This window comes from Mytilus trossulus, chromosome 8 (genome assembly GCF_036588685.1).
Source record: "Mytilus trossulus isolate FHL-02 chromosome 8, PNRI_Mtr1.1.1.hap1, whole genome shotgun sequence".
NCBI lineage: Eukaryota > Metazoa > Mollusca > Bivalvia > Mytilida > Mytilidae > Mytilus > Mytilus trossulus.
Genome location: NC_086380.1, coordinates 80,276,516 through 80,295,743, shown reverse-complemented (window position 1 = coordinate 80,295,743; position 19,228 = coordinate 80,276,516). Strand labels below are relative to the sequence as shown.

Sequence of the window (19,228 nt, the reverse complement as noted above, 5' to 3'; positions counted from 1 at the left end):
ATAAATAGTCAACGATCAATCTTACAGGGCGATGGATCATATGATTCTGTACACTACATGATATACACAGATACATGTACATGGATTATATATACTATTATGGGCATTCTATAATATACATTAAGGTATCAATAACATATCAATAATAATCATAGACAAAAATATACCATGTTTGTTTTCATGGATCTGCCTTCACATGCATGTATACATGGTATATAAAAAAAACTTATTCAGGATATCAATTTCTATTTCAGAAATATAATTAGCATGGCTTGAGAAACAGACTAATGCTATATTATGGGTTCTTTGGTTGTCTTGGTAACAGGAGGAAGTGGGTTTCTGGGACAACATGTAGTCAAACACCTTCAGTTATATGGTGACTGGGTGAAGGAGATCAGAATATTAGACCGCTTACCATTCAAGAAAAAATTAGGTAAACATATAGCTATAGATATAGATTACATTAGCTGTATTTGGCAAAACCAATGGGAATTGTAAGTCTTCAATATAAAAAAAGAAGATGTGTTATGATTGCCAATGAGACAACTGTCCACAAGAGACCAAAATGACACAGACATTAACAACTATAGGTCACCATACGGCCTTCAACAATGAGCAGAGCCTATATCATGTATATCGCATAGTCTGCTATAAAAGGCCCCAATAAGACAATGTAAAACAATTCAAACGAGAAAACTAACGGCCAGATTTTTATAAAAAATGAAATGCTCTTTAATTTTCTACTTAATTTTGCCATGCTAAGTTTTTTATTTGAGTGCCACTGATCATGCTGATAAGTCTTTTGTAGATGAAACGCCCATTTGGAGTAAATCATTTTAATTCTGGTATTATTTTATAGAGAAAACAAAAATGAATCAGTAGGATATTCAACTATTTCACACGAAAGACAAAAATAAAATTCTGATGTATCAGGAAACTTTATTTCAAAATCTTGTATTACACTTATAGAATGATGGCATATTTGTTTTTGATACTGATTTTATTTAAACATGGTATACTGTAGCAAGAACATCTAGAGAGCCTGCTGAGCAAGCTGATATTCCTTATGATGAAGTCGGTATTAAAACAAATTTTTATCAGCAATTTATTAATTTTGTTTCCACATTATGTTTTTTGTTGGTAAATTTGAAGAAAAAAAATTAAGTAGAAATTATAACAATTTTTATGCATTTAAAAACATTGCGATAAGTGTTCTGTTGTTTGGATAGAGTCACATTTTATTGATTAATTGAAGAAAATGGACAAAACCTGCTACATCATTGCTTACTTTTTTCAAGAAATTCAAAGACACAAGTTAATCTTAAATATTGGGATCATGAATCATGATGTCAGGTCTACAATAGCTATTAATAGTGACATCGTTTATTTATGTTTTTTTAATTTTATTGCTTATTCTCATGCATAACTTAGCAGGAAAAGTCATGTGACGTGTGCTATAAACTATTATACAGTCACTACTGACCACCCACAGATCCACAGAGAGATATTAAAATCAATAGATTTGGCCTTTGGCCTTACCCTTGTAGATTTTGAAAAAGAGCAGGCTAATGCCACTACAAGGCAGCACTCGCACTTGCATACGTAAGAGTAAGACATTAAGAGATAAAAATCTGACTTTTCATACACACAAACAAATGTTGATATCTTATAACAAGACCATGTATTTTTCAGACTATGCTGATTCTAAACCCGTCACCTCTTACACAGGCAATATAACAGATGAAGAGATAGTCAGTGAAGTCTGCAATGGTGTGGATGCTGTCTTACACATCGCCTCCATCATCGATACAACCATGTTCCCAAACAAAGAACGTCTTCATGAAGTTAATGTTAAAGGTAAATTGACCCATTGTGGAATTGATAAGTATATTATGCATAGTATTATTATAAAAACGCAAGTGAGAAAATTTGCCCCAGAGATCAAATGACATTTGATTTAAGTTGATATACATGATATAAGAAGATGTGGTATGAGTACCAATAAGACAACTCTCCATCCAAGTCCCAATTTGTAAAATTAAAACATTTAAGGTCCAAGTAAGGTCTTACACAGAGTATTGGCTTACACGGAACAGCAAGCTATAAGGGGCCCCCAAAATTACGAGTGTAAAACCATTTCAACAGAGAAACCAACAGTCATTTCTATATAAAAAAATATGTGAAACACTTATGAACCACAACAACAAACTACAACCACTGAACATCAGGGTTCCTGACTTTAGAACCCATTTAAACTTTTATACATACATCATATCACAGTAAATGCAGTTAGATTGTCAAAACAAACACTCTAAATTTCATGTCCCTGTGAAATTATTTACCATTATGTTTGCCTATGAGCATAATGAGATCAATATACACTTCTCATGTAAATATTTTCTTGCATTTGGTACATGTGTAGTTTTCATTCTCTTCTTCATACTTCCCAATCACAAAATGTTTCCAAAATAAAATCTCATGTTTAATCATATAGTTTTGTATGCCAGATGCCTATTTGATCCACAAACTTGTTAAAAAGTTAAGGGCCCAATAAAATACAAAGTTGAAAACCATTGCAGACCCAAAATTTCAAAATGTTTTGCCAAAAACAGCTATTTAAATGTGATTGAAATTTGAAACCTTTTTTGTCTTTCTCAGTTTAAAGTTAAAAAAAAGTGAAGGCAAAGTGAAGTAAAAATGTGAAGAAAAATGATTACCAAGTACATGTAGTTGACTGATTAATAATATTTTTGGTTTTATTTATCAAGTATTAGTTATGCATGTATACTTTATATATTTGCAGGAACCCAAACAATGCTGACTGCATGTAAGAAACATAACATTGGGATATTTATCTACTGCAGTTCAATAGCTGTACTACAAGGTTTTGAAGATGTCCAGGCTGGCACTGAAACAACGGTTTCTGTCCCCTCATCACTCATGTTCCCAAGTTATGGTTCAACAAAATATTTAGCACAGAATACAGTACTTAATGATAATGGTTTCCAGTTGAAAAATGGTATGAAATTAAAGTATGAAATATAAGATCAGAATTTTTAATACTGACTTAGATATACACAGACTATATAGTTCAGGTTAAATAAAGACCTATAATAATAATAATTGTGATATGAAGCCCCAAACACAATTCTCCCTCCTAGTCACAATAGAAATAAAAAGATTTGGTATAAGCTCCATTGAGACACCTCTCCATCCAAGTCTCAATGTGTGAAAGTAAACAACAAACTTAAATTTAAGTACGGCCTTCAACACAAGAGAATTGGCTCACACCAAACGGCAAGCTATAATAATAATGTCTTGGATAATTCGTAGGGACTCTTCAGAATTCTTCTATTAAACTTGGATTGCATAGTGTAGGCCAAAGCTGTGATAACTCATCCAGTGTTCCTGTTGGTGGTGATCTACATCTATTCTATTGATGATCCAAAAGCAGTTTATTTAAGATTTAAATAAAACATATTATCTATTTAGTACCAAATAACGCCATTTGTGTATCTGATCTTCTGTTATGACTTTTTGAAGATATACATGCAAGAACAATGTTTTCCTATTATGTAGATTGTAAAACTGACATAAGAAATGTGATCATTAAAGAAGTTACATTTGGAGATGACATTTAATGAATATTATATATGATTCTAATATGATGTCCTTATTACGCTTTGTAAACAAATCCGTGTTCTAATGAGCATAAAAAATATGTTTGACACATGCGCACGAACTTACTGTGTATATAAACGTTATTTCCATCGTTATCCTTTAAAATGTATACATTTAAGCAGCAGAAATAAACTTTTATTATATAATTTTTATAAAACCACATGTATTTACCCTGCTTGTAGTTTTTAAACTTATCAAATATGAAATGTAATGCACAGACTCCTCGGGAAAAAAACGGGAAAAGCTATAACATTTTTACGGTATTTTCGTACGTTTCGACCTATAAAATTACTGTATATGTCCTATTAGAATCGAAATAATTCCTTCGTGTCATGCTCTATGCTCATTTTAACATGGGTAGGCATTATATTTGACCACATTTTACAACTCGCTAACGCTCAGTGTAAAATATCGACAAATATAATGCCTACCCATGTTAAAATGAGCATAGAGCATGACAAGAAGGAATTATTTCTTAATTAGATATGAGTTATCTTCCTTAATAGACAGACAGAAAATAAAATGTGTCTTTGATATAATATTATTACTTTTGGCACATTTTTAGCTCACCTGGCCCGAATGGCCAAGTGAGCTTATGCCATCACTTTGCGTCCGTCGTCGTCTGTCGTCGTTGTAAACTATTTCAAGAATCTTCTCCTCTGAAACTACTAGGCCAAATACTTCCAAACTTTAACTGAATGTTCCTTATGGTATCTAGTTTATAAATTGTATCCGAAGTTTTGATCTATCAACAAACATGGTCGCCATTGCTAAAAATAGAACTTAGGGGTCAAATGCAGTTTTTGGCTTATATCTCAAAAACGAAAGCATTTAGAGCAAATCTGACAAGGGGTAAAAATGTTCATTAGGTCAAGTTCTATCAGCCCTGAAATTTGCAGATGAATCAAACAATCCATTGTTGGGTTGCTGCCACTTAATTGGTAATTTTAAGAAAATTTTGCAGTTTTTGGTCATTATCTTGAATATTGTTATAGATAAAGATAAACTGTAAACAGCAAAAATGATCAGCAAAGTAAGATCAACAAATAAGTTAGTATGACCAAAATTGTCAATTGACCACTTTAGGAGTTATTGCCCTTTATAGTCAATTTTTAACCATTTTTCTTTAATCTTAATTAACTTTTACAAAAATCTTCTCCTCCGAAACTACTAGGCCAAATACTTCCAAACTTTAACTGAATGTTCCTTAGGGTATCTAGTTTATAAATTGTATCTGAAGTTTTGATCTTTCAACAAACATGGTGGCCATTGCTAAAAATAGAACATAGGTTCAAATGCAGTTTTTGGCTAATATCTCAAAAACGAAAGCATTTAGGGCAAATCTGACATGGGGTTAAAATGTTCATTAGGTAAAGATCTATCAGCCCTGAAATTTTCAGATGAATCAAACAACCCAATGTTGGGTTGCTGCCACTTAATTGGTAATTTTAAGGAAATTTTGCAGTTTTTGGTCATTATCTTGAATATTATTATAGATAAAGATAAACTGTAAACAGCAAAAAAGATCAGCAAAGTAAGATCTACAAATAATTTAATATGACCAAAATTGTCAATTGACCCCTTAAGGGGTTATTGTCCTTTAATGACAATTTTTCACCATTTGTTCATCATATTTGCTAACTTTAAAAAACCTTCTTCTCTAAAACTACTCTACCAAATTCAACCAAACTTCAACTGAACGATCAGTAGGGTGTATAAAATAAAGTTTGTGTTTTATTTTCTATTTCGTCAAAAAACATGGCCGTCATGGCTAAAAATAGAACACAGGGTAAAATGCAGTTTTTGGCTTATATCTCAAAAACTCCAGCATTTAGAGCAAATAAGACAAGAAGTTAAAGTATTTATTAGGTCAAGGTCTACCTGTCCTGAAATTTTCAGCCGAATTGGGTAACTGGTTTTTCAGGTATAATGATCCTGAATTGATGATTTTAAAGAAATTTTGCAGTTTTTGGTTATTATCTTGAATATTATTATAGATACTGATAAATTGTTAATAGCAAAAATGTTAAGCAAAGTAAGATCTACAAATAAGTCAATTTGACCAAAATTGTCAATTGACCCCTTTAGGAGTTATTACCCTTTAAATACTTTTTTCACAATTTGTTCATCAGACTTACTTTAAAAATCTTCTCCTTTGAAACTGCTGTATCAATTTCAGCCAAACTTAGGCTAAATGAGTTTCAGAGTATCTAGTATAAATTTTATATTTAATTTCCTTGTATGTCAAGAAACATAGTTCCTATGGCTAAAATAGAACATAGGAGAATTTTTATTTTTTTTTTGCTTTTGAAGAAATAGGACGATTCAAAGAACATTTAAATAAATTGGAAAGCCAAAATAATCATTGGTGAGAGATTTAACCAAAAAAATTAAGGTGAGCGATTCAGGCTCTTAAGAGCCTCTTGTTTCCTGATGTTGCTGTTATAGAGAGCCAAATAAAAAAAAAATAGATGTGGTATGACTGCCAATGAGACAACTATCCACAAAAGACCAAAATGACACAAACATTTACGTTTTTTTTATCACTTGACCATTAATTTTGTTATATGCAGAAAACACTTTGTAAAATGTTTTGAAAAAATTTACAGGTAAAAAGATGAAGACGCTAGCAATCCTTCCATTAACTATGTATTGTGAACTTGACAGCAATTTAACACCTTTGATGAAGTCAATCAAAAACAAGACATTTCCTCGTATTGGACCAATGAAAGCCTATGCCCAGTTTGCATATGTGGGTAATGTAGCCATGATGTTTGTAAGAGCGTTAGAAAGATTGGTAAAAAATCCTGAATTGGGCGGGCAATATTTTTTTGGTGCGGACGACACCCCAGCCAATCCAATGACAGGATTTCTACAGCCTTTTCTGGGATGTCTTAATTCTAAAATATCATCATGTCATCTGCCTTATTGGTTAATGTACATTTGCTTGACTCTTCTTTATGTGATCTTGTTGGTTCTTAGACCTATCAAAAAGTTAAATGTTCCCATGACAACCAAGTCTTTAGCTTTCAACAACACAACCTTTTATGTGACTTATGATAAGGCTAAAACCTTACTTGGTTATAAACCTTTGTATGATTATGAAAGCTCTCTGGAAAATGCAATTAAATTTTATTCAAATGTATAAAAATTATCAATCAGAAATGAGGGTATAGATTGTGTTCGAGGAAAAGAAAATTAGGGGTTGGGAACAGAAATGTGTTTTAAAAAAAAAAATAGGGAATATTTTTAAAAACAAAAAACAAAGTAGAAAAAAAGTTTTTAAAAATAATAAAAAAATATAGAAATGTAGATTCTCACCAGACCCTCTGTTATATCCTAAATGATTATCTAATGGTTATAAACTCCATTATATGGATAAGTCTTAAACTTTCAAAAAGTGCTATTTTAATAGCATATAATGTCTTTAAAGATCTGTTTTATGTAATGCTATTTTAGCAATTAACATTATTTTTAGTTTTATCAAAATAAGTTCAACATATTTACGCACTTAATCACAACTGCTTTGTTTTTGTCTATAGAACAAACACACAACACTTTTGACAAAGACCTATGCCTCAATTATACTTGTCACTAAAGTTTAAAAAAAAAAAATGTGTTTTTTTTATGCAAAGAGATTACAACTGTTGTTATTTTTTTATCTATTTTCTTTTTAATGTTATTGTATAGATATTTTATGAATTTGTTATTGTTCTGAGATTACAATTTTTGCAAGAGTCATGATTTTATATCAATCTCCATCTAAATGTTGGTCAGACAGAATTATATTAACATTAAGTTTGAAATCAAACCACATTGACACTGTATGTTAGCAACCAACAATCAGTCAATTTTAAAACCACTTATTTAAAATCCCATTAACCAAATACATGTATGTTTTCACAAGTCACAAAAAAAATGATACTCATAAAATGATAAATTTCTTTCTGTTATGATTTTTTATTTTAAATGATATAAATATTTGTTTTAAACTACAGTTTATCTTATTCATGTCTCTGATGTTACCATCACTTAAATATGTCTTCCATCATCTGTCTTATATTTGTCTTCTTTCAATATACCAGTATGCCTACAATTATTTATGATAGGACCTTGGATCAAAGAATTGTCATTCTAATAATGAGATTTAAGTGTTGATCAAAGACTCATATTCTCATTTTGAATTCTTTTATTAGATAGACTTGCACAAAACTTTTTTCTAAAAAAAAACTTAATAGTGCATATATTTTGTCTAGATGATTGATTAACACATCTTTTGTTTTGTATCATTTGTTTCAAAAATACAAACATGATTAGAATTAAAATTTGTATTTTGAAATCACAGCAAACATTTTTAGGTCTAACTTTGATAAAAAAAAATCTAAATGAAAGTTTTCGTACTGTTCAACACAGTCTTTTGGTTTGGTTTGTTTATTTGTTCATCTTTTTCTCAAGTTTGTTTATTTAAGTGTTTCTGGTGTTTGTAATTTCTTTTTTCTTCCTTTAACCTCAATTTGTTTTTAATATGTAAATTTTAACATTTAAGGAAACACAATTTTGCATGTTTATTGGACAAAGGTGAGGAGTCTCAGGATCATTACCATTCTAAAAACTCATTGATAGAAAAATAAACGTTTGCTTGTTCAATTATATTGTGCTTTTTATTTGATTGAAATGTTTTTGAAATGCAATACCCCCAACATACCAATAACAATACCTGTAGAATGACATTTGAATTTTTGACTTATTGAATTTGAGTGTCTCTGTTAAACTTTATAGAAGAAACACAAGTCTGATTTACACAATAATAAACCTGGTGTTTTTTTATGAGTTTATTACATCGTTGACATTTGATGTGAACTCCAAATGAAAATATTTATTGTATTTGTAATATTTTAAGTACAAAATGGATTTTTACATTTTGAAGAGAACAAATTGTCATCTATAACATTTATTACATTTAGGGAACATTTAGCAAATAGGCTTCTTATTACTTTTTTGTTATGTTTTTTTATTATTATTTGTGGTATACTGTTAATGTTAATTGGCTTAGAGATGCTTGAAGGGAACTAGAAATTATTTGAAAAAAAGTTCTTCTATTCAAAATATTTTAGTATATTGTTGAAATGCAACCTGTTATTATAATTTAGAGATAGTATAGCATGGTCAATAAACTTATTTCAAACAGTGTCTGACTGTAACTTAGTTACTAGGAATCATGTGTAGTCCTATGCAATATATATATTAAACTGCTGTAAATATTTATTATTCACAAGGCCAGTAGAGATTGTACTCTTTATATCAACTGCTGATTATACAACAGCTGTTATACAACTGTTTTAATATTGTTTAAATTTAATAGATATTCTATAATAAGAGAGGATTTTAAGCTAAGCTTAAGTATTTTGATAATTGGTTAAGAAGTGTATACTATTTTGTGAGAAGAACATTGTCATTTTATTATGAAGGTCTGTTAATGGTTTTGGATTGTTGTATGAATTATATTTAACAACTCTTAGGAAGAAGTTCATTGTTTTTTTTATCTTTTACTGGTGTTTAGTTGTTAATTAGATTGATTTTACTTGTGAGGAAAAGTGCATTTTTATTGTTTGTTATGAATATGTTATGTTGATTTTTGCAAAGAGATTACTTTTAAATTACTATTGTAGTTTAAAATAGCATGATTTTTTTTATTCTTATGAGATTGTATCAAATGTTTGTCATTACGAGAGAAACCAAATAGACATGCTTAATCTAATTTAATATTCAAAGATCAATACTGAGATTGTCATCAATCAACTTTTAAACTATTTTTATTAAGTCTTTGAAAACTAAATGTTGCCTTGAAAATTATTATTATAAGTTGAGATGTCCATATTGGAGACAAAAACTGACCATATTTTTAGATCATTATATATGAATAGTTCAATTTAAAGGACAATTTGTGATCATTAACTTATTTGGTCAAAACATTTCCTGAAATTTCAACTTTGATTTAAGGTTTCCATTGATGTCTGTTTTGAAGTTTATGTATTTATGAAATTAAAACAGTTATTTAATTTATCTACCCTTGATGGCACAAGAAATGTAGTTGCACCATCATGGAAAGTGTCCTTCTATGTGTTTTGTAAAAAATACACAAGTTTTGACCCACATTTATGATTCCATTCAAGAACCAACCAATTTACTACTATGTTTGTCTCAAGTTAATATAGCTGTGGTTCTTACATGTGCTTAAAATGTTTACATGTCTAGTCAAATCATGAAATGAAAGAACTTACGGTAGTATAGAAAAACATGTTACATGTTAAAGATAGAAGTTTGTTTGCACTGATGTAAAAGTACTCTAACTTTATCGACTTAATTTTTTTTTTAGATACCTTAATTTTTAAGTTGATCACCCGACCATTTAACTGTAAAAATACTATATTTTTTTTCATTACTGGATGTAAAGGGACATGGATAGAATTTAGGTGATTATTATATCAATTTTAAACTTGATCAACTTTATATGAAAACAAATGCTCATTTCAAGGGATATTGCAAGATTCATTGATGATATTGATGCATAAATAGTTTATTTAAGGTTGTGACTCACATAGAATAATCAATGTACATTATTTGAAAGGCTCCAAATTTTCTTGCACCTAATTATATACTGTAAACAGGGAAATTTTCCCGGTAGTTTTATTTTCGCTATTTTCGTATTTTCGCGGTAAGAAGTGAAACGCGAAAATAAAACGACCGCGAAAATATCAAGGAAAAACTCTTTTAATTACATTAATTTTTACAAATTGTGACTTTGATGGAGTGTTGCCTAATTGGCACTCATACCACATCTTCTTAAATCTATGTATATGAATAGAATATCTATAGGACTACTGTATAACACTGATTTCAAAGACGAAAAATATATTATTTAGATTATAACTGTATCTCTTAATGAATAGCAATGTTAAAAGTCATGTCTTTAACTCAAATCAGTTATTTCACTGAACCGAACATTACGGATATTGTTATGTAACCAACAACACTCATTAAAATTATGTTATAGACACCTGTCATTCAGTAATAAAGGTATCACCTCGTTGAATCTACTACACAGATTGATCAGATCAAAAGATCGATTAATTAGTATTAATCCTGACAGCTTTTTATTTTAATTTATTTCTAATTAACTTTACTTTTCTATTATTGTGTATGTCTTTTTATGAGCATTGAAACAGGCCAGACTCTTAATCTACTTTAACATTAATGAACCGAAAACAAAAGATTTCTGATTGATTTTATCATTTGCTTTAAGATATATGTAAAGCTGTTCACTTTCCAAATCATTTATGAAATTATTTATCTAGGCCACTGGGACGTCGCGAATTCAAAGTGGCGCGAATTAGGATCGTGTAAGTAAATCGCGAAATAAAGACGGCGCGAAAATTTCCTGGTTTACAGTATTTTGTATGGTAATACATCCTTGTAAACTGGCATATACATATTGTTAAGTGTGTTGTCTACTCTCCAAAAAACTTTTATGTATAAAAGATGGCCCTTCTGAATGGTACATTCATGTTGCATAGTCCTCTTAATTTTATGCCCCACCTACGATAGTAGAGGGGCATTATGTTTTCTGGTCTGTCCGTTCGTCCGTCCGTCTGTCCTGCTTCAGGTTAAAGTTTTTGGTCAAGGTAGTTTTGATGAAGTTGAAGTCTAATCAACTTCAAACTTAGTACACATGTTCCCTATGATATGATCTTTCTAATTTTAATGCCAAATTAGAGTTTTTATCCCAATGTCACGGTCCACTGAACATAGAAAATGAAAGTGCGAGTGGGGCATTCGTGTACTGAGGACACATTCTTGTTGGGATCTTGATTAGTCCTGTATATGAATACAAATTTTACCTCCAACATACAACACTTTAGTTTAGCTACTTATGAAAACAATAACATTAAGGTACATTTTGTAAAGATGAACATTTGCACCATGTAATATCATCATAAATACCAATCAAAACTTAAAATAAACTCATCAAATATACCAGGTTTGAAATTTTATATTTACACTAGGCGCTCGTAAAAAGAGATCAGTATATACATTTTTTACTATTATTTTTAGACTAGACATTGCAATTGAAAAATGCACTGAATGAGTCTGTTTACGATGATTCATACCTATTATAAAAAACAAACAGTTTAGCTAGCTATAAAACCAGGTTTAGTCCACCATTTTCACATAAGAAAATGTCTGTATTTTTTTGTTATTTTACTTTTTCACTAATCTTATTGAACATCCATATCACTATCTTAACAGATTTTTACTAAGAACTTTTTTTATAAATGTTCAGATAGATATTTAGGGATTGAAGTTCTATTTTGTATATAGTATTAGTTATAGATAATTTTTATTTTAGTTTTATCAATTGTGATTAAATAATACTTTTTTTTTTTCTTTTTATCAGTGATCATTTAAATGAAATGATATTTGTTTTTACTTTATATTAGATAATGAATACACATTGTTATTTTAAATTGACATTAGCATAGTAGAATATTTTGTGAATGTTGATCTAGTAAATGATACACCTTTTTTCACAATATGAGAAAATGCACTATGCATAGTTTATAGATCTGCTGAGATTATATCATTTTTATGTAAAATATTTTACAAACTAAAACCTATCTTAAATTGATATATGTCTTTCTGATTTAAGTTTTTCCCCATTTTGGGGTCTCCTTTTTATTGTCCCTATATTTATTTTTAGTTATATGGAATAATATGTTTTAATATTCTTTATTGTCTTTTCATTAAATATTATCACAATAGAGATTGTTAACCTTTAATACAAGGAAAAATAAATAGCAAGGTCTACTGACAATGTTCTAGATAGTGTTATAGCTATGTAGCAATATTTGATTCTGTTTTTTTGGGTATACTAAGAAAAAAAATGATTTGTGTATGTTTTTGTTTGTTTTTTTATTTACATACTTATGTGACTATTGTTTTTTCTTATGTTTTGTCTTATGTTAATTTCTGCAAATAGGGTTAAAATTATTTTTTTTGACAAAGATCATGTTAAAAAAAAAACTAAACTATGTAAATTGTTTCGATCTTACATGTTGTTTTGGAATACACTATTTTATACATGAAAAACTCTGGTGGATAAAACCCTTATGTACAAGAATTTTATCTTCTATGTTTGTTGAGTTGATCTGAATACTCCACAGTGCTTTGAGTTGATCTGAATACTCCACAGTGCTTTGAGTTGATCTGAATACTCCACAGTGCTTTGAGTTGATCTGAATACTCCACAGTGCTTTGAGTTGATCTGTTCATGAATATTTTATTGAACCTTTTTTCTTTTTTTTCATAAATAATTGTACTAAATACTTAAACCATAATATATATATTTCAACAGTTATTATTTGTTCAGTATCTAGTTTACCAATTGGAAACCAATGGTTGTTGTCTCAGTAAATATGAAAATGCAGAAATTATATGAACTTATACTATGATAATCTAGAAATAATGTAAAATATTATACTCAATTGTGCATTTTCACTCCAATATCTCTTTTTTTCCCTGTACATTAAGCAACCTAAAGTCAATATAACCAACTTATCTGTTAGCTATTCTCAAAGTGTAACCTATTTAAGGATGTACTTAGGTGAGTTCAGGTAAAATTAGATAAATTAAGAATTCAAAATTGATTATTGAAGCTGGAAGAGTATTAGTTAAGGATCGAAATGAGCTAAAAATGGAGCTCCTTTTCTAGATATTTGATTTTTAAAATATGGTGGGGAAAAGGCTGGCTCGGACTTTCACCTTATATTTGCTTGGTATTATTTGGGTCTCAATAAAAAAAGAAAGGAAATCAAGTATCTGTTTAAATTTTGTCAAATGGTCTTTTATGATCTAGTAGGTTAAATTATAAGATAAATAAGTGTTATGGGGCAAAATATTTTACATTGTGTTGTATGGAAAAACACAGAGGAGTCGAACATTTGACACTTATTCCAAAACCTCATATAAGTACATCCTTAAAATGTATGATAAAATTTTGTAAAGAGAACTAATTCCATTAAAAGAGATGTACAAAATAAACACTGAATTGTCTAAATGGATAATGTTTTGATTTTTTTAACAGTATATAAATGTAAAAGTACTCAGGAAAATATGCACAGTATTTTGTCAACAATTTGTTTATGATTTACTTAAGTACTATACTCTATCCTATTATACTCAGTATTATTTATGCATAATTGTTGTTGTATCTATAAACTCGAATTTGGAAAATAAACAAGTGAAGACTTGAGACTTTTTTGTTTGGTGATGAGTTGACGTACCTCACTAAATTAAAGTGAAACATTGCATTTGTCTTTCAAGTTTTATTGAAACATTAGTATATTATTATTGTTCTTCAGTATTACACCAAAGGTCTTATGATATTGAAATCAGTGATAAGATGACCTTGAACAAATAATTTATTGTTTAATTAGTTTCTTTGACCGCTGGGATGTTGTCACTGAGTGTGGGTTGTTATTAGCCTGTAATCTTTGATCTGTATCACTTAGTTGACCCCACTGATGAAGATATTTTATCCCTGAGATTATCACCAATCCAGTTTTTAGAATTCCAGTGCTGACATGAACAATGGTTAATACTGCTTTTATCTGCTAATTACCGTTTTTCATAGTTGAATTATTCTTCTATCCCAAAGCAGTGATGACCTTTTAAGTCTGTTTTGACACAAACTTTTTGAACTTTTGATTTTCAAAACCCTATTACTTTCTTTTTGGATCTGTCTGGCCTTCTAACAATTATGAATGCGGCTGAGATTGATGGGTATGATGCTGAATGGTAAAGCCTGGTATTTTTCATGAGTTCATTTAACGTGTATGTACAATAATACACCATTATAACGGTTTGTGGCATGATAGAAAGGATGCATTTGTGCTTTTCAATTTCAAGTTGTTAAACTGTGTAATTGTATCATACTAATATTATAGGGGTTAATTTCTCAAACACAAATTTTACCTGTTGTGAATTTAACTGTTTTGGTAAGACCAATTTAATACCAGTAAAGAAACAAGTTCTGGGTGACATATGTTAAACTCTAATACGTGTGTTTGTTCATGTACACTGTAAGGGCTTGCAAACAAATCTATTATGTTTGTTGAAATCTATCTGAGGATGTGAATAACAGATTATGAGGACCTTAGTTAGGAAGAGAATATTGAAAACTTTCAAAAAGATACAATTTTTATCGTTTTCGATACTTGAGCCTAATTGTACCAGACAATAAGCTTATATATGTTATAACCATTTACATACACCAAGCTGTATTGTCTACTGAAATGTAACATAATGTTGTGTTATAAGTCAGTAGTAAACACAAAATCAATCATGACAAATTTATTCATAACATGTAATAAACATGATATAATATATACAAAGGAAGCAAACTAACACATTTTTAATGAATCAGTCGAATGTGTATATTCTTCAATTGCAGTATGAAGAATACACTTTGCTTATGTTTTCAAATACTGGGACTAGACGTACACTGTGTTAGTATTTGAGACACATCTCGAATCAAAATTTTCCTGAGTAATACATACTTGAAATTTGTTCTTTCAAGAAAGCGTTAAATCGCTATAGTTCATGCAATTAAGTGCAGATGCATCATGGGAAAGATGTGACCATCTTTTTTATATTTCAAGCAGCAATGGGAATGCTGATCAGTTCATAAAATTCAAATAGTTTTTTCAGGTCTTATCTCCTGTTAGAAACGAGAAGAAATTCGTTAATTTCGACGGTCTGTCAGTTCGTGGACGATGATGTTCCAAATATCTTTTTCTGTCTGCAAGAAATGTTTTTGCTGTTTTGTCCCAAGACTTACGTTCCACAAGAACCTGCAAATATTAAACAGAAAAGTGTTATTTGATTTCCATAGTTATAAACAAATTATAACAAAAATTATTATGGCAACACTTATGTTACCTCCTGAAATGTCTAAATAATATTCAAATTACTAAAAATAAATGACATATTTTAAACTTTTTTTCCCCATTGTTCATTGGTTTTGTTGCATGAACAGAAACCACTCTCTCCCAACGAATTCGCTGATGCTTTGCAATACATGAACAATACATTTTCGCCTGTCACTAATCTATACAATTTTCTTTCGAATATCCTCATTTAAATTATGATGGCCTTCGATGCACTATTTATTCTTATTCTAAAAGACGGCAAGCTTTAGAAATGTGTAAATTGTTTGCTTTTCTTTTCCGTTCTTCCTCAAATTTTCGAACAAAGGTGTTTATCGTTGTACGTCTACAGTGCTGTCACATTATAAAACGCATTTCATTGTCACACATTTGAAATATTAAAGGAAAGGGGGTGCGATATGGTTGCCAATGAGACAACCTTTTTACAGAATTCCAATGACGAATGAGGCTTTTGATTTTTAGATGTAATTCATGACAACGATGAGACAGTTGTATATCATTTTATTTATAAAATCTAGTTCAGATATTGCCATTTTTGTTATATGTTTATGTTTGAAAAACAAAATCGGAATAAATAATTAAATAAACGTACCTGAAATGGTCCTTCTAAACTTGCAGATGGTCGTTGTAGCGCCATCATCACAACAGATGCAGAGTCAACAGTTTGTGACATTGATATTTTGGGAATAGAGGAGAGACGAATCAAAACTTCTCCAGCAAAGTCATCATTCCCAATCTTGTCATAATCAAATACACTTAACAATACCACAGCTCCCTGGATATCAATGTAGTCTCGTGGAACATTTGGGCTGTAAATAAACAAATAGTTGTAGTTGTTGTTGATATATGCAAAACCAACAATGACAATTGATATTGCAAACATTGAACTATATTTATCATATGAACATATAGATTATTTATGATTAATTTATCGAATCAACTTTAATAAGACTATTTTGATGTAGTTTGCTGTAATATGTCGTAAAGTAAATAAGGACACATTTGAAATTGTTTAAAACTTCAAAAGTGTATCAGAGCATTTAAATATATAAATGAGAACGACTAAAACAAATACATCCAATAATAGAAAACTTACAATTGAAATGAAGTATTAAACACTGGATTCAATGTTTGTTCTACGATTCTGGTTCTCTGGGGCTTTACATGACCAAACATTGTTGATGGATGTAGACTAAGTATTACATACGGATCACTTAGACCAGTAACATCTAAGCCGGGTAAGTCACAACCTCGTATAACTGTTCAATTAAAAAAACATGCTACATTTTAAAGGAACACAGTGCCAAAACATTAAAAGTAAAATCACACAAATACCGAACTCCAGGGAAAATTCACAACTGAAAGTTCCTAATCAACTGGAAAAATCAAATTCTCAAATTAAGGTGACAGAAGGATAATGCTGTTTAGAAGTTTAAGACATCTGAATATGATTATGTAATTTAAACGTTTATGCTTCGACTCTAAAATAATGTTTATATCTAATGATTGCTATATGCATATGTCATTTGCTATAATATATTTATATGAAAAGATAAGTGATTTATTTTCAAAGCTTTGTCTTATACCTACCCTTGACATATATTGTAATATTGCCTCTTGTCTCCTCAATGTAAGCAAATTTTAATGCAAGGTGACCAAAGTACTCCAGTGGTGTACCCTATAAAGACACAAACCAATTCGATTAGTTATGAAAAGATTAGAAACAAAAGTATGTGTGCTAGCGTTTGCATTGATATAAACATTTGACATGTAAAAGCTCCTAACATAATAACATAAAACAAGCAGAAGCGTTTTTTGAACAGTTTCATAAATATACCCAGTATTTCTTTTATCAAAAATCTGTCATTTTGTGGAATTTGACATAAAATATTAATGAAAGCACACTTTTATATAATTGTTTCATACAAGTGTCATAACTTATAAAGTTGAGAATGGATATGAGGAATGTATCAACAACCCGACAAAAGATCAGAAAACAACCGAAGTCCACCTTTGAGTCTTCAGCGTGTTTCAGCTGTCCCCAATACAAAACAGTGTACTGCAACTTCACAAAAATGTTTACAAATGCGTACCATATCGTCAGCTATGTTATCGTAGTAAGCCAGTAACAGATCCTCAGTCGACATAGTATTGTAGTCTAGACGTGTTTTCAGAGCTTCAAATACAGGGTTGTTAACCTGTCTCTCCAGAAGCCCGCCTCGTACAAAATAAGATATCAAAGCTTTCACATGCTGAAAGATAAATTTAATTGTCATAACCACTCTGAAATGTGAGTACACTGCTGATAAAAACACTGATCATACAAACTTTCATTAAAATTGAATTACAATTTTCGATTTACTAACAGAACCAAAAAATATTCATTTATACATGTGTTCCATACAATTCTAATAATTGATTATTCGAATAGTGAGGTTTATTCTAAATAACATTTTTTTGTAATCTTCTGCCGACAGGGAGTTTAGCTCCGCCTATCAAGTTTAAAAAAAAAGTGCATCCAATTATGGTTTAACCTAGCACTATGATCTCACTTAAGACTTCAGATAAACATTCGAGTAAGATGAGTGAGAACAGCTATAACTGACAATGCTCTTACAGCAACACAATTGCACTGCGATACACACTTCTTACGTTAACAATTTATTACTTACTAAATAACATATTCCTTCGGATCGTTAATGATTACCGTTTCAATTGACATGGGTAGTTTACCGGTGCATATGTGGTATTTTACTGGTCTCTTAGACCAGCAGGACAAACACAAGACTTTAAAATTGGTGTTTGATGCTTTTCCGCAGTATAATTAGTATAACATCCGAAATAACTTTACCTATACAACACTAAACAATGAAAACTTACTTGTTTCATCTGATAATAGTACTCGGGTCTTTCCTATAAAAGAAAAATACAATATTTATTAAATAGTAAAATAAACAAGATAAATAAAATGTGTTTTTGTATCCCATTATTCCAGAAAACTACGTATAGTGTGTCAATTGCGTATTATTTTTTTTAATTTTCTTCTTGAACATTGCTATTATGATTATGGGACAAATTTGTACTTGCATTTCAATATTCATAATCACTTCAGATAAATGAGTTATGTACAGAAATTCGTTAATTATGACTCACGATTCAAATCTCACAAGAAGAGATGAACTGTAAGTGAAATAAACAGACAATGGAATAGTGTTCATTGCGGTTTACTGTAGGCAAATACAATGATTGGGAAAACTTACCCCTGAGAGCATCTTCTGGTCTAACAAAGTAACCATGGTTGGCCACAGATGTTCTATCATCCTGTAATATGTTGGTGTCATCATTTTGTCATGGAGGGTCTTCAGATTAACTGACATGTATCCAATAAGTTTATCAACGGACTGAAGAAAGCAAATATAACTGTTACAATTAAAAGTTGACATAATCAAATTTTGTGTTACTAGTATACAATTTGTTTAAACGTAAATCGTGTTAGTATTGTCCAGGAAAATAACATACTGCAATCGGCAGTTTAATGATCT

At 30.1% G+C, this 19,228-nt stretch overlaps 2 protein-coding genes across 3 annotated transcripts in view; one reads left to right on the top strand and one right to left on the bottom strand.

The window, feature by feature from the left end:
• The first annotated feature begins 297 nt into the window (after positions 1 to 297).
• On the top strand, positions 298 to 7,285 carry LOC134681500 (3 beta-hydroxysteroid dehydrogenase/Delta 5-->4-isomerase-like). Its single transcript, XM_063541137.1, has 5 exons — positions 298 to 433; positions 1,025 to 1,078; positions 1,693 to 1,857; positions 2,804 to 3,019; positions 6,291 to 7,285. Exons 1-5 carry the CDS (start codon positions 298 to 300, stop codon positions 6,827 to 6,829), a joined length of 1,110 nt encoding a protein of 369 aa, XP_063397207.1. The 3' UTR covers positions 6,830 to 7,285.
• An 8,086-nt stretch (positions 7,286 to 15,371) lies between these two features.
• LOC134681449 (protein unc-13 homolog D-like) overlaps positions 15,372 to 19,228 on the bottom strand; it is a 36,616-nt gene continuing 32,759 nt past the window's right edge. The window contains exons 21-27 of one of the 2 annotated variants that reach the window (XM_063541080.1): positions 18,947 to 19,087; positions 18,567 to 18,599; positions 17,780 to 17,938; positions 17,277 to 17,364; positions 16,783 to 16,945; positions 16,279 to 16,495; positions 15,372 to 15,590 (exon numbers count right to left, since the gene is read on the bottom strand). In XM_063541080.1, the coding sequence (XP_063397150.1) occupies positions 15,444 to 15,590; positions 16,279 to 16,495; positions 16,783 to 16,945; positions 17,277 to 17,364; positions 17,780 to 17,938; positions 18,567 to 18,599; positions 18,947 to 19,087 (948 nt within the window). In that variant the 3' untranslated portion in view covers positions 15,372 to 15,443. The remainder of the gene's footprint in view (positions 15,591 to 16,278; positions 16,496 to 16,782; positions 16,946 to 17,276; positions 17,365 to 17,779; positions 17,939 to 18,566; positions 18,600 to 18,946; positions 19,088 to 19,228) is intronic. The other variant, XM_063541081.1, reaches the window with a different exon arrangement.